The sequence below is a fragment of the Arachis hypogaea genome, chromosome 12, assembly GCF_003086295.3.
Source record: "Arachis hypogaea cultivar Tifrunner chromosome 12, arahy.Tifrunner.gnm2.J5K5, whole genome shotgun sequence".
In the NCBI taxonomy this organism is placed as follows: Eukaryota; Viridiplantae; Streptophyta; class Magnoliopsida; order Fabales; family Fabaceae; genus Arachis; species Arachis hypogaea.
In genome coordinates, this window is record NC_092047.1 from 18,273,719 (window position 1) to 18,288,228 (window position 14,510).

At 39.3% G+C, this 14,510-nt stretch overlaps 1 protein-coding gene across 3 annotated transcripts in view; it reads right to left on the reverse strand.

Moving 5' to 3' along the window:
• The window catches only part of LOC112729169 (oxysterol-binding protein-related protein 4B-like), a 28,157-nt gene that overhangs the window by 2,437 nt on the left and 11,210 nt on the right, over positions 1–14,510 (reverse strand). For all 3 annotated transcript variants that reach the window (XM_072208961.1, XM_072208962.1, XM_072208963.1), the window contains 2 exons: positions 505–578; positions 300–402 (listed from right to left, as the gene is read on the reverse strand). In XM_072208961.1, coding sequence (XP_072065062.1) covers positions 300–402; positions 505–578 — 177 coding nt within the window. The remainder of the gene's footprint in view (positions 1–299; positions 403–504; positions 579–14,510) is intronic.

A 14,510-nucleotide genomic window follows, 5' to 3' on the forward strand; every position in this document is an offset into this window, starting at 1 on the left:
CATAATTGATAGAATGCAAAAACTTAACAAGAAAACTAAGTATCTCCAATTATCTCAAGGCAAAATAAGTGCCAAAACCAGCAAAACAACTCAGCAGAAACTGCCAATAGTTAGAAAGCAACTTGGTTGAGCTACTGCATTCACAATTATACCAGATTGCAACACAAAGCTACTAGCTCGTATGATGAAAAAGTATAAGATCTTATAAAACTCATTTCCAGGTGTTGACTACACAATGTGAATCTTACGAGACAAATAACATGCTATGTTATCATAGAGAATAGTCTTATATATGTTACCTCTGCATCCTTAACAATTGGTGCTTGCAGCCCATTAATGACTTCTTTTGCATCATATATCACTCTCGCTTTCCTGTTATTTGTATCCTTCACTTTTATTGTTCTGCCCCATCAAAATGGTTATGAAATGAGCATAAATCTAACATAGAATAAAATTAACTGTTTAAGAACCGATAAGTGAAAAATTTTAAAGACAATATAGTACCTATCCCAATGACCATCAACTTCATACAGAACATTCAAAGTTGATGAATTAAGGATCTTCCCTTTGACCACTTTCTGATTTTCACCAAATCCAAGAAAAGAATGAGTTGATTTGTAAGATAAATCAGCCTCAAGTTATGTCTCTATTGATTTTATATTAATTTTGCCAATCCAATCAACAGCAAGAACTGGAATTATTCTGAATAAAAGCTGATAATATTCTCGTCTCCATTAGAATCAGTTTCAAACACCCTTAGCTTTATGATCTTACAACAAAGCATATTAACAAGGGTCATATCCAGTAGGTATGACACGAGAAAGCTAAAACTCCCAATTCATCACAAATTGAATAAAGAATAAAACTATAATTCAACACTAATAATAATAAGCAATGCTCAAATGTGACACGAAATTGAACCAGGCATAGAAAAATCCTAATTAAAAATGAAATTGTGATATAGGAACCCTAATTAAATTTAACACAGGCTAGTGGGAATTAGGAACCCTAATTTCCTAAATCAGGAAAAAAAATTAAAAGTCTGCCTATCGTGGATGAGAGAGCGAATCGAGTAGGGATAGACGGAGCAGAGGCGGCACGATTAGCAAAGGAGACGCGGAGAAAAGCAGAAGAGCAGGGCGAGGAGGTGGTGCGACATAAGAGAGCTGCAGCGTCATTGCGAAGTAGCAGAGCTGCGGCGGCGGTGCGGTGTAACAGAGCCGCGGTGGTGGCGTGGCCTGGCGTAGCAGAGCAGTGTGAGGATGTGGTGCAAGGAGAAGAGCCATGTGATGGCAAAGCAGAGCTATGAACTCTTAGCTTTGTGCGAAATGATGATAGCGGGGGAAAGGGGGAAGAGGGGAAAAAATTCACTGGGTGTTATGTGCTTTGGGGGAAGAGGGAAAAAAATTAACTAAGTTTCGAGCATTTTGCCCTAGATAGTAGATACGTATGGTTTTCTATCTTCGTGATGATGAGGGTTTTCATCTTCTCTGAATGGGTTTTTTTCGTGCTTTGGAGGTGAGTGATGACGAGCTTTGGAGGTAATGGGTAAAAATTTCACTAAGTGTGTGAGCTGAGTGTGCGTGGTTATGGGAAAAAGTCAAGAGGAAAAAAATTCAGCAAGTGTCAAATTTTTTGCTTTAGATACATTAGGCATCACTTTTAAAATGCACCCAAAACTTAATAAATAGGCTACCCTTTAAAAGCGTCCCCTTTGATATAAAAAGTGAATCTATAGATATCAACCTACGGCTACGCTTTATAAGTGATTTTTATAATACCTAAGGCTATACTTTTTAAATGATGTCATAATTGTGTATCTTTTTCTCTTATAAAAAGGCAACACGGAGAAAAGCGTAGCCTATTCATAGAATAGGCTACGCTTTTCAAATGTAGCTTAAAAAAAGTGTGGCTGAATGGGTATTTTTCTTGTAGTGATTGGGGTGATAAGAGGATTTCACCCTTTATTCGCTGCTCTGGTTGAAAGGTGGAGGCCGGAGACTCATACTTTTGTGTTGCCGGTGGGTGAGGTTACAGTGACATTGGAAGATGTCGCTCATATATTTGGCTTACCCATTGATGGAGAGCCTGTGAGTGGATGGACTGACAGTAGTAGTGACTTCATTCGGAGTCAGAGCATGGCAATATTCGGACGTGAACCAGTACTCAGTGGTAATTCGAAATCCTATATAAAGCTTGGTTGGGTTCAACGTATCAGAGATGCAGAGCCGTTGGACACTGAAGATTCCATAAGGAGATACGTCAGATGTCACATTTTCGGTATGTTAGGGTCGACCCTATTCACAGATAAGTCGACCGCATAAGCCCAAGCGAAGTATCTACCGTTGCTTCGCGATCTCGAGCGGATCCATACTTATAGTTGGGGGTCAGCATGTCTCGCACATCTTTACAGAGCACTATGTCGTGCATCACGATATGATACGAAGGAGATGAATGACCCTCTTATTCTGTTGTTTGTTTGGGCATGGGAGCGAATGCCGTGTATTGCGCCCGTACTGAGACATACCCTTCCACCTGCTGAGATACCAGTTGTCATGAGGTAAATATTTATGGTTCTTGTCGGAAATTATATTCACTATGCATATTTCATTTACGGTTACTTATGTAAATTTTTTCAATGTATCATGTTTTAGGTGGAGTCATTCGGAATGGACCACAGCGTGGTTATCAAAGACCGTAGCGAGATTTAGGCATGATATAGACTACATGCAGGAGGTAAATATTTATGGTTCTTGTGATTCCTAGTTCCAAACATTAAAGTTAGGGTTATGACATACGAATTATATGTGAATTAATTGGTATGACCATCGTTGCTTAGTCCATCAATCCTCGTGGGATCGACCCTCACTCACCTGAAGTATTACTTGGTACGACCCGGTGCACTTGTCGGTTAGTTTGTGGTTATAAATTCCGCACCAAGTTTTTAGCGCTATTGCTGGGGATTGATAGTGGACTATTAGTTGTTTGATTGCTTAGATTAGGCGTTTTAGTTTTAATTTTATTTAAATTTTGCTTTAGTATTTTCGAAAAAAATAAAATAAATAAATAAATAAATAGCACTAATATTTTTCTTAATTTCTGAAATTAAGTTTGGTGTTCCCTAGTTAGTCTTATTTTAATTTTTCTTATTTAATTTGCCTAATAATTTCGAAATTTTTTATCTTAATTTTAATAGTAATTTTCGAATTTTAGTGTTTATTTTATTCAGTATTTTTTTTATCTCTTTACTCAGGTTACTTCCCTAGGAATTCTCTGCACTCTGACGTAGAGAGTTCCATCTTTTCTTGTCATCTATCTGTTTATGCGCAGGAACAGAGACAAGGAACCTCTATTAGACTTTGATCCTGAACCTGAAAGGACTTTCAGGCGGCGTTTGCAACAAGCAAGACTTTACAAGACTGCAGAATCAATTATGGATCATAATAATGCTGTTGATGCCAACATGGGAAATCCGAATGGGAATGAGCAACCTAGGAGAGTGCTTGGCTCTTACTCTGCTCCTACTGCAGATCTTTATGGAAAAAGCATTGTGGTGCCTCCTATATTTGTGAACAACTTTGAGTTGCAGCCACAATTGGTCACCCTGGTGCAACAAAACTGCCAGTATTATGGTCTTCCCCAAGAAGACCCAAATCAATTTATTTTTAATTTTCTGCAGATTTGTGATACTGTGAAGATAAAAGGAGTGAATCCTGAGGTGTACAAACTCATGTTCTTCCTATTTGCTCTGAGGGATAGAGCAAAGCTATGGCTAGATTCCCAACCCAAGGAGAGTTTGGATACTTGGGACAAGGTTGTTACTGAGTTTCTTACTAAATTTTTCCCACCAAAGAAGCTAACTAAGCTTAGGGTGGAGGTTCAAACCTTCAGGCAGAAGAATGGTAAAACTCTTTATGAAACTTGGGAGAGATACAAGCTACTGACTAGGCAATGTCCTCCGGACATGTTCTCCAAATGGACCCAACTAGATATCTTTTATGAACGCTTAGGTGAAATGTCCAAGATGTGCTTAGATAATTCTGCAGGTGGTTCATTGCACAAGAAGAAGACACCGGAGGAGACTATTGAGCTTATTGAATTGGTTGCTAGCAACCAATATTTATATTCATCTAACAGGAATCTTGTGAACTCTGAGACCCCTCAAAAGAAAGGCGTTATGGAAGTAGAAGCTCTTGATGCTATCCTTGCTCAGAATAAAATTTTGAGTCAGCAGATGAGTTTAATTTCTCAACAATTGAGTAGGATGTAGGTTTTAGCTGTCAACACTCAAAATGCACCTCAAGAGATCCCTTATGACATGACAGGTAATTTTGTGCAAAATGAGAATTATGATTATACTCAATTTTCTTCTGAACAGGTCAATTACATGGGGAATGCTCCTAGAAACCCCAATAATGACCCATACTCTAAGACCTATAATCAGGGGTGGAGAAACAACCCAAATTTTGGGTGGAGAGAGCAACCTCAGGGATCACAGAATTTTAACAATAATTCTCAGGGCGGTGTTCAGCAGAATAATCATAATAACCACCAGTTTCAGTCTCATCATCAACCACTACCTCAGCAGGCAAATTCTCAGTCCCAGGAGAACACTGATATGGAAGCAGTAATGAATCGTTTTATGCAGGAAACTAGAGCTTCCCTCAGAAACTTGGAGGTACAGGTAGGCCAGTTGAGCAAGAAAATACCTGAGAGGCCTCCAAGTACGTTCCCTGGTGATACAGTGGTGAATCCAAGAGAGGAATGCAAGGCTATCACCTTGATAAGTGGACAAGTGGCAAGTACGGAAGCACAAGTTAATGAGGAGCCAGTTGAAAAAGAAGCTCCAAAGGAGAAGAAGGAAGAAGTAGAGCACGCCCCTCCAAAGCGTGCAGACAACCCATTCACAGACTCTCTTAACACTTATCCTACATTGCCAAAGGCTCCTGAGTACAAGCCTAAAATGCCATATCCTCAGAGACTTCAAAAGGAGACCAAGGACAAACAGTTTTCAAAGTTCTTGGAAGTCTTCAGAAAGTTGCAAATCAATATTTCTTTTGTTGAGGTTTTGGAGCAAATGTCTCTCTATGTCAAATTCATGAAGGAGTTGTTGTCAAAGAAGAAGCCTTTAACGGGAGATGAGACAGTGGTCCTGACTAAGGAATGCAGTGCCATAATTCAGAATAACTTGCCAAGGAAGATGCCAGATCCATGGAGCTTTCAAATTACATGCACCATTGGGAACACAACCATTGAGAAAGCGTTATGTGATTTGGGAGCAAGCATCAATTTAATACCCTTGTCTGTGATGAAGAAGCTATAAATCCAAGAGGCACAACCCACACGGATAGCATTACAGATGGCAGACAAATCTATAAAGCATGCATACGGATTTGTGGAAAATATCTTGGTCAAAGTGGGTAAGTCCTTCCTCCTAGCAGATTTTGTGATTCTTGACACAGGGGAGGATGAGAATGCCTCTATAATCCTAGGAAGACCTTTTCTAGCCACTGGGAGAGCTCTAATTGATGTAGAAGTGGGTGAATTAGTACTTAGAGTGCATAATGAGCAACTGATCTTTCATGTCTTCAAAGATATTCATTCAGCAGGTAGAGAAGAGAGGTGCATACAGACTGAGCTTATTGATCCAAACCTTCAAGAACCCCCTGATGACGGACAGCAGAATCTGCAGCTCAAACGTCCTTTGCTGACAACCAATAAAATTTCTCCTGACATTAAACCTAAGTTTGGTGTTGGGAATGTATCATCCACCAAGGCGGAGGTCCCCAAAAAGAAGAAACGTTTTGGTTATCACAAGTAACAAACCCCTTTTAAAATTGATAACCGAAGTATTTAAATCTCGGGTCGTCTTCTCAAGGAACTGCAAGGAGGTATGTTCTTATTACTGGTTATGAGTTTTGTAAATTGAGGATTTCGAAGGCAAGGAGCAAGTAATTTAAATGACAAATAAAATAAATAAATAACTATAAAATAAACTCTTGGCAAGGTATGAGAATTTGGAAGTCCTATCCTAGTTATCCTTATCAATGGTGATGAGAATTGAGTTTTAATCCCACTTAGTTAGCCTTTACTAAAGCAAAGGAAGGTCAAGTGGACCAATTAGTTTGATCCTCAGGTCCTGGTCAATTCCTAAGAAAGGACTGGAGTTATTAAAGTTCAATTCAATTAGCAAAGACAACAATTATCAGTCACGGTGAGTTTGACAACTCAAGAGTTACCAATTAATCAACCAAAACCAAAAGGGAAAAATCTAAATTATTAATATAAACAAAGGAAAGCAATCATAATTCTGAAATACCTCAAATTATATTAAATGGAAAATCAAATCTAAACATGAATGGTTCATAAGCCAATTTGGCAACAAAAGTAATAAAGAAAGAAAGCATTAAAGTATCTGAAAGTAAAAGAGAAATATAAAGTAAAAGGAATATTGAACCTGATGAAGAGTTGAAATTCTAAATCCTTTAAGAGGAATCCTAATCCTAAAACCTAAGAGAGAGGAGAGAACCTCTCTCTCTAAAAACTACATCTAAACTATGAAAAATAAAATAATTGAAAAACCTCTTTGAATGAATGCATTCCCCCACTTTATAACCTCTAATCTGTGCCTTTTGTACTTAGATCTGGGCCAAAAAAGGCTTCTGAAATCGCTGGGAGCATTTTCTGTATTTTCTGGTGTGTGGCATCTGTCACGCGTCCGCGTGGGTCACGCGGTCGTGTCATCTGGAGTTTTCCTTATCACGCGTTCGCTTCGGTCATGCATCCGCGTCTTCTGGAGTTTTCCTTATCACGCGTTCGCTTTGGTCATGCGTCCGCGTCATCTGTGTTCTGCTTAAGGTGCGCATCCGCGTCAGTCACGCGTTCGCGTCGCTACCTTTTCACGCTGGGCATGCGGCCGCGTCGTCCATGCATTCGCGTCGCTGCCAGTTTCTTCAAAAACTCCATTTTGTGCTTTCCTTCTATTTTTTTATGTTTCCTTTCCATCCTTTAAGTCATTCCTGCCTTAGAAGATCTAAAACTTCTCAACACACAAATCACGGCATCGAATGGTAATAAAGGGTAATTAAAATAAATAATTTCAAAGCATAGGAAACATGTATTTCACATATATCACATAATAAGGAAGGGAAAGTAAAACCATGCAATTTACATGAATAAGTGGGTGAAGGATTGAATAAATCTCTTGAATTGAGCACAAAATATATCATAAAATATGGGTTTATCAACCTCCCCACACTTAAACAATAGCATGTCCTCATGCTAAATCCAAGATAAATAGTAAGGTAAGGTTAAAGTGGTGGAATCTCATGCAATGCAATCTATCCTAAATGAATCATGCAATTCTAATTGTTACTCACTTGTATATAAAGCTTACATGTAGTTAAATCAATTCACATTCTCAAGGAATCATATATGCATAGCCAAACCCTAGATAATGTTAAAGCACTTTTATAATTGAGATGGGTAAAAATATTTTATAAACTTGCAAGACAATTAACAATTTAAGCAGAGATATATGGTGATGAGCTATTGAACCCTCACTGGATTTTGTGTTTACTCTCTAGTCACTCAGTGTTTATTGGGTTAATCACTCTATTCTTCTTTTTATCCTTACTTTCTATAACTTTGTTATTCATTTAACCAATCAACAATTATAGGATACAGACATACAAAAATCATGAGGTCTTTTTCAATGTTGTAATGGGGCCAAGGTAAAGGTAAGGGTACATGTATAAGGCTAAGTGAGCTAATAAGTGAATCCTTGATTAGTCTAAGATCTCACCTAACATACATACTTTGTAATTTCAAAAGTTTCTTTAACCTATTTGCCCAAAATTTTCTCACTTTGTATTCCAAACTCATGCATTAAACTTAACCTTGTCACATGTGCATTGATTCTTTTTATTTTGCAATTGGGGAACTTTTGTATCCCCTTTATTTAAAAATTTTTTTTTCGATGCACCTGGTGATTCAATTGTTTTGTTTTGTTTCACATGAGCATGCTTCCCAAATTTTTATTTTGAAACTCTTTTTTTTTAACTTTCTACCTTTGTTTCTATCATCTATGTTCCCATAAAGTTCCCCACACTTAAACAATACACAATTTCTATCTTAAGCTAACCAAGGATTTAACTTGGAATTTTTATTTTGTTTTTCTGCTTAAGGCTAGTAATGTGGTTTACAGAAAAAGGGGGGATTAAAAAGCTCAAGGGGGCTAACAAGGGTGATGTAAAAGGTAGGCTAATTTGGGATAAGTGAGGAAAAATTTAAATGATGGCCTCAATCACTTTCTTGGTATGTATCTATATTCTATAATCGGACATATAGATTAAAACAAAGTAAAGAACATCAGAATGAAAAAGAAGGGCAAAACACACAGGAATAAAATTTATGGTTTGAATGTAACCATACAATTAAGCTCAAAACTCACAGGCTGTGTGTTCTCTAGCTCAAAAATCATATATCAGTTATACATGTCATGCAAGTAAAAATTAAGAGTTCCCATTATTCTCAATGTAAAAATTTTGGGTGGCTTTAAAGTTTTAGTGTTCTTCCTTGATGAAATGTTGTTAACTAACCAACATGTAATGCTATATATACAAGGTGTGTGGATTGTTTTGATTCTGTTAAAGTCTCTAGTTTACTTCCTTTTTATTTTCAATTTAAACCAAACTATCATATGCTAAAAGGGTAAACTATACTAATTAATCCACATATTCTATAACTAAATAAGTTAGAATTGCAACTAAACTAAATGGCTAAAATATGAACTAAAGTGCAAAATACTGAAATAGAGTAAAAATACAGCAAAAGAACAATGTATAAGTACTAAAAAGTAAAAATAAAGATAAAAATAGAAAAATAAACAAAATAAGATAAAAAGAGTCTGTAGTAGTTCACCAAAAAAATACGCCAGAGATGGCGACCTCCCCACACTTAAAATGTAGCATCGTCCTCGATGCTCACTCAAGTTGGGTGTGAAGGGGTGTCATCTCCGGAAGGATGGGCTGCTGGAGTATCTGTGGTGGCCTGAGGATCTGCAGACTGGATAAGGGTAGGAGGATCGGTCTGCTGCAGTGGAGGCGCTGATTGGATAGGAATCTCTGCATCTGCGGCCTGTATCTGGTGTGGACCCTCAGGATGTGGCGCAACCTGCTGTGGTCCTGCCTGCTCCGCCTGGGTAGGTGCCTCCTCCTCATGAGCATCTTCCTCCACCTCAGATGTATCGGAAGGAGTGTCGGACTCGGAAGGGATGTCACTGCTGGATCGGATCATCAACTTAAGGTGCTCATAGTGTCACTTGTTGCGACGCTCCATGCGATCCAAGCGGGCAAAGAGGTGATGCACCAAGTGATAGATGGGCTCAGGGGCAGGTGGATGTGCAGTGGATGAGGCTGGTGCAGCAGTGGAGGGAAGAAGAGAAGAGAGAGAAAAGAATGAGAGGGAAGGAAGAAGGAGGGGGTGGCGTCGTGGTCGTGGCTGGGTGGTCGAGGGTGGTGTGGCGGCCGGAGGTGGTTGGGGTGGTGGCAATGGAAGGAGGGAGAGAGAACAGAGGGGGTTGGGGAAGGAAAGTGGGGCGCGATGGGGGTAGGGTTTCGCATCACTAGGGTTAATGAATTTGAATCCACGCGAACGCGTGGGGCACGCGATCGCGTGGCTAGGGTGGACTGGGGTTGACGCGGTCGCGTGGTTGGCGCGATCGCATGGAATGGGTAAAATGATGAATGACGCGGTCGCGTGAGGCATGCGACCGCGTCGCTGGAATTTGTGCTAAACGCACAATTCCAGCGTCGTTTTAGCGCAATTCTCTGTCTCCATTGGGGTGCCATAATATCCTCGCGACGCGAACGCGTCGCTCACGCTTTCGCGTGGGATGGATGTTTCGTAAGTGACGCGGTCGCGTCAGGGACGCGAACGCGTGGGCCGTTTTGTGCTAAACACACACCAGCCGCATGATTCCAGCCCAGATTTCTGTGCGTTGGATTTTTTACGCCGATTTTCAGATTACGCGTCCGCGTGATTAACGCGGACGCGTGGGGGGTAGTTTCGCACACGCTACTTTTTTTATGCAATTGTGCAATTATGCAGATATGCAGTATGCAATGCTAATGAATAATATTCAGGTTCAATGAAAAATAATATAATATAAAAACAAACAACACAAAATAATAACTGAAAGAAACGACCATACCATGGTGGGTTGTCTCCCACCTAGCACTTTTAGTTAAAGTCCTTAATCTGGACATTGGATGAGCTTCCTGTTATGGTGGCTTATGCTTAAATTCATCCAGAAATCTCCACCAATGTTTGGAATGCCAACAGCCTCCGGGGTCCCAAACTAGGCATGTGAAGCCTTTGAGCAGCTTCAAACAGGCTCTTAGGCTCCCGGGGTGACGAATGTTAGAATAGATTCCAGGATCCCAAACTTTACTTTTAAATCCGCCTTTGGTTTGATCTATATTCTTCCATCCGGGCGGTTTAGAAATTGTATTCTCACCAAGATGACCAAACATCTTTCGAGACCCATTCAATTGAACTTGATACCAATCCTTGCACTTCGAATTGAAGCGTAGAACCTTATTGAACCTTGCGCACCAGCTCTGAGTATGAGCCATTTCCCTCTTACTCTTAAAGCCGCAGAGAGCTCTAAGCTGGCCATCTGTTTCAAGCAAACCATATTCAAGTGGAAAAGTAGAGATAAATGTTAAGGATTGTACCCACTTGAAGCTTGTATTAGGTGGCAATGGCCTTGAGATAGGTGTTTCCAGTGGTTCTGTAAGTTCTACTCCCTTGTAATCTTCTGTGAATTCCTCCACTTCTTTGCAAAGTTCTTTAGCTGCAACTGCATCCTGATCAATGTCTTCTATGTCTTCCTCGTCACTCAAGTCATAAGCTTGAGGTTGAGAGAAATCTACCTCCGCATCATCTTCGTATTCACTTGGAGAGGATTCTTCAATCTCGGAGAATTCACTTGCGGATGCAAGTTCATTACTTGGAGAACTTGACTTGTGACTATCATCATCAAGGAAACTTGCGTCTTGGGTTATTCCATCTAGCTCTTCATAAAATACCTGCTTTGGGGGTTGTGCACTATCCTCCTTAGCATCAATTATAACATCCTTGACGGAATTTTTCACAACTCTGGATTCCCATGGAGGTTCAGCATCTCCTAAATCTTCAACCAGTACTTCTTCTTCTTGGTTAATTTGAGCTTCCTCCAATTGTTCCAGAACAAAGTTATGCTCACTACTGCCTACTGGGGTTTCCAGTGTCTCCTTCATGCTACGTTTGTCATTAGATTCTCCACATAAAGCTATTGGAGTTCCTTGAGTGTCCAAACGTCTAGAAGATAATTGATATATTGCTTGCTCCAGCTGATGAAGGGTTGTATGAAGTTGATCTACTGTTTCCTTGAAGCGAGCCTGTGATTCTCGAGGTGATGAATATGGACATGGTACATAGGGAAGTGGTGGTGTTTGGGAGTAATTGGATTGGAATTGGGGTAAATAAGGATCATACGGTGGTGAATGGTGAAAAGGAGCTTGTGAGTGTTGTGGTTCGAAGTTATGTTGAGAGGGCGGTCTATAAGCACAGGGTGGGGCTTGTTGGTGACTATCAGGAGGTCTACCATATCTATCAGCTTGGTATGCATTGTAAAATGGTCCTCGTCTGTGATACTGTGGAGGGTGTTGCTGTCTAAAGGGTTGATCAGATCCTCGTGGCTCCATCCATCTTTGATTTCTTAGACCTTGATGCACATTCCTGTTATAGCTTATATTCCCTTCAACAAATTCAGAACCAAACTCAAAGCGAGAGAGGTGAGAGTTCATAGTAGCTAAATAGAAATAAAAAGGAAAAAAACAAAAACAAATAAATAGATAAAAGAAAAATATTTACAATAACCAATAATAAGGCACATGTTTGCAGTTCCCCGGCAACGGCGCCATTTTGAAGAGAGAACTTTTGCATGGTCTAGAATTCAGAATAAACTCCCGTTGTAAGTATAGCTTCTAAACCAACAAAAGTCCTTTCTTACAAACGTTTTGGTTGTCACAAGTAACAAACCCCTTTTAAAATTGATAACCGAAGTATTTAAACCTCGGGTCGTCTTCTCAAGGAACTGCAGGGAGGTATGTTCTTATTATTGGTTATGAGTTTTGTAAATTGGGGATTTCGAAGGCAAGGAGCAAGTAATTTAAATGACAAATAAAATAAATAAATAACTATAAAATAAACTCTTGGCAAGGTATGAGAATTTGGGAGTCCTATCCTAGTTATCCTTATCAATGGTGATGAGAATTGAGTTTTAATCCCACTTAGTTAGCCTTTACTAAAGCAAAGGAAGGTCAAGTGGACCAATTAGTTTGATCCTCAGGTCCTGGTCAATTCCTAAGAAAGGACTAGAGTTATTGAAGTTCAATTTAATTAGCAAAGACAACAATTATTAGTCACGGTGAGTTTGACAACTCAAGAGTTACTAATTAATCAACCAAAACCAAAAGGGAAAAATCTAAATTATTAATATAAACAAAGGAAAGCAATCATAATTCTGAAATACCTCAAATTATATTAAATGGAAAATCAAATCTAAACATGAATGGTTCATAAGCCAATTTGGCAACAAAAGTAATAAAGAAAGAAAGCATTAAAGTATCTGAAAGTAAAAGAGAAATATAAAGTAAAAGGAATATTGAACCTGATGAAGAGTTGAAATTCTAAATCCTTTAAGAGGAATCCTAATCCTAAAACCTAAGAGAGAGGAGAGAACCTCTCTCTCTAAAAACTACATCTAAACTATGAAAAATAAAATAATTGAAAAACCTCTTTGAATGAATGCATTCCCCTACTTTATAACCTCTAATCTGTGCCTTCTGTACTTAGATCTGGGCCAAAAAGGGATTCAGAAATCGCTGGGAGCGTTTTCTGTATTTTCTGGTGTGTGGCATCTGTCACGCGTCCGCGTGGGTCACGCGGTCGCGTCATCTGGAGTTTTCCTTATCACGCGTTCGCTTCGGTCATACGTCCGCGTCTTCTGGAGTTTTCCTTATCACGCGTTCGCTTCGGTCATGCGTCCGCGTCATCTGTGTTCTGCTTAAGGTGCGCGTCCGCGTCAGTCACGCGTTCGCGTCGCTACCTTTTCGCGCTGGGCATGCGGCCGCGTCGTCCATGTGTTCGCGTCGCTGCTAGTTTCTTCAAAAACTCCATTTTGTGCTTTCCTTCCATTTTTGTATGTTTTCTTTCCATCCTTTAAGTCATTCCTGCCTTAGAAGATCTAAAACTTCTCAACACACAAATTACGGCATCGAATGGTAATAATGGGTAATTAAAATAAATAATTTCAAAGCATAGGAAACATGTATTTCACATATATCACATAATAAGGAAGGAAAAGTAAAACCATGCAATTTACATGAATAAGTGGGTGAAGGATTGAATAAATCTCTTGAATTGAGCACAAAATATATCATAAAATATGGGTTTATCAATCATACAGAGTTATTGAAACAGAAACAGGTTTCTGAGTACAGAGCTACGGACGTCAATAGAGGAGTATATTGATTCAGAAGAGTTGACGCCTAACTTGAAATTCTCTAGTTAGGCGCGGCATATTACGCACAAAGGAACAATTCTCTCTGAAGGGTCTGCGCCTAACTTGAGAATTTTCAAATTAGGCGCAAGATGTGAAGACACACCTCAAGTTAGGCGCAACCAAATTCACGTTAGGTGCAGCAGGTGTTTGCACTCACGGGTGGCCTCAAGTTAGGCGCAAGGTTTATCAAGTCAGGTGTAGTGAATAAAGGAGTTCAACTCACGTTAGGCGCAAAGAAACTAAAGTTAGGCGCCATAAGAGTGTCTTTTCAGGACAAGTTAGGCACAAGGACATATCAAGTTAAGCATAAATCTCCTGATTTCCCCCAATACTTCCTAGATCCACTCGTGACCCCACCCCTTTTCCTTTCCTTATACATATACGCCCCCCTTTGTCAACTATAACACACACAAAATACGATAAATAAATAATTATATATGTACAAAAATTTTAAAAAAAAGTTTAACTTTTTATCTTTCTTATCCTTTTTTATTTTCAGTTTCTTTTACATTAATATTTGTTTTTACTCCTCCGTACGTCTTTTTATGTCCCTCCCTATTTTCAGTTTTTCTTTACTTGAGGACAAGCAAACTTTTAAGTTTGGTGTTGTCGCTTCGCTTGTGACTTTTTTTGTTTCTTTTAGTTGCACCAAAGGGAGGTGAATCATCTTCACGGAGAAGCACAACCTGAAGAATGAGACGACCACTAGGATAACTGAGGTGGTTGAGTTCTTTTCATTCTATATTTCCTCCCGTTCTTATTATGTTATATTTCTGTTTTCTGCTGTTTTACTTGGTTTCTGCATGATCTTTTGTTATTTCAATTCCTAGGTTCCAGTTTATTTTGCTATTTCTTTTTCTGTTATTTGCTCTTAATTCTAAAAAGTGTCTCATGTATT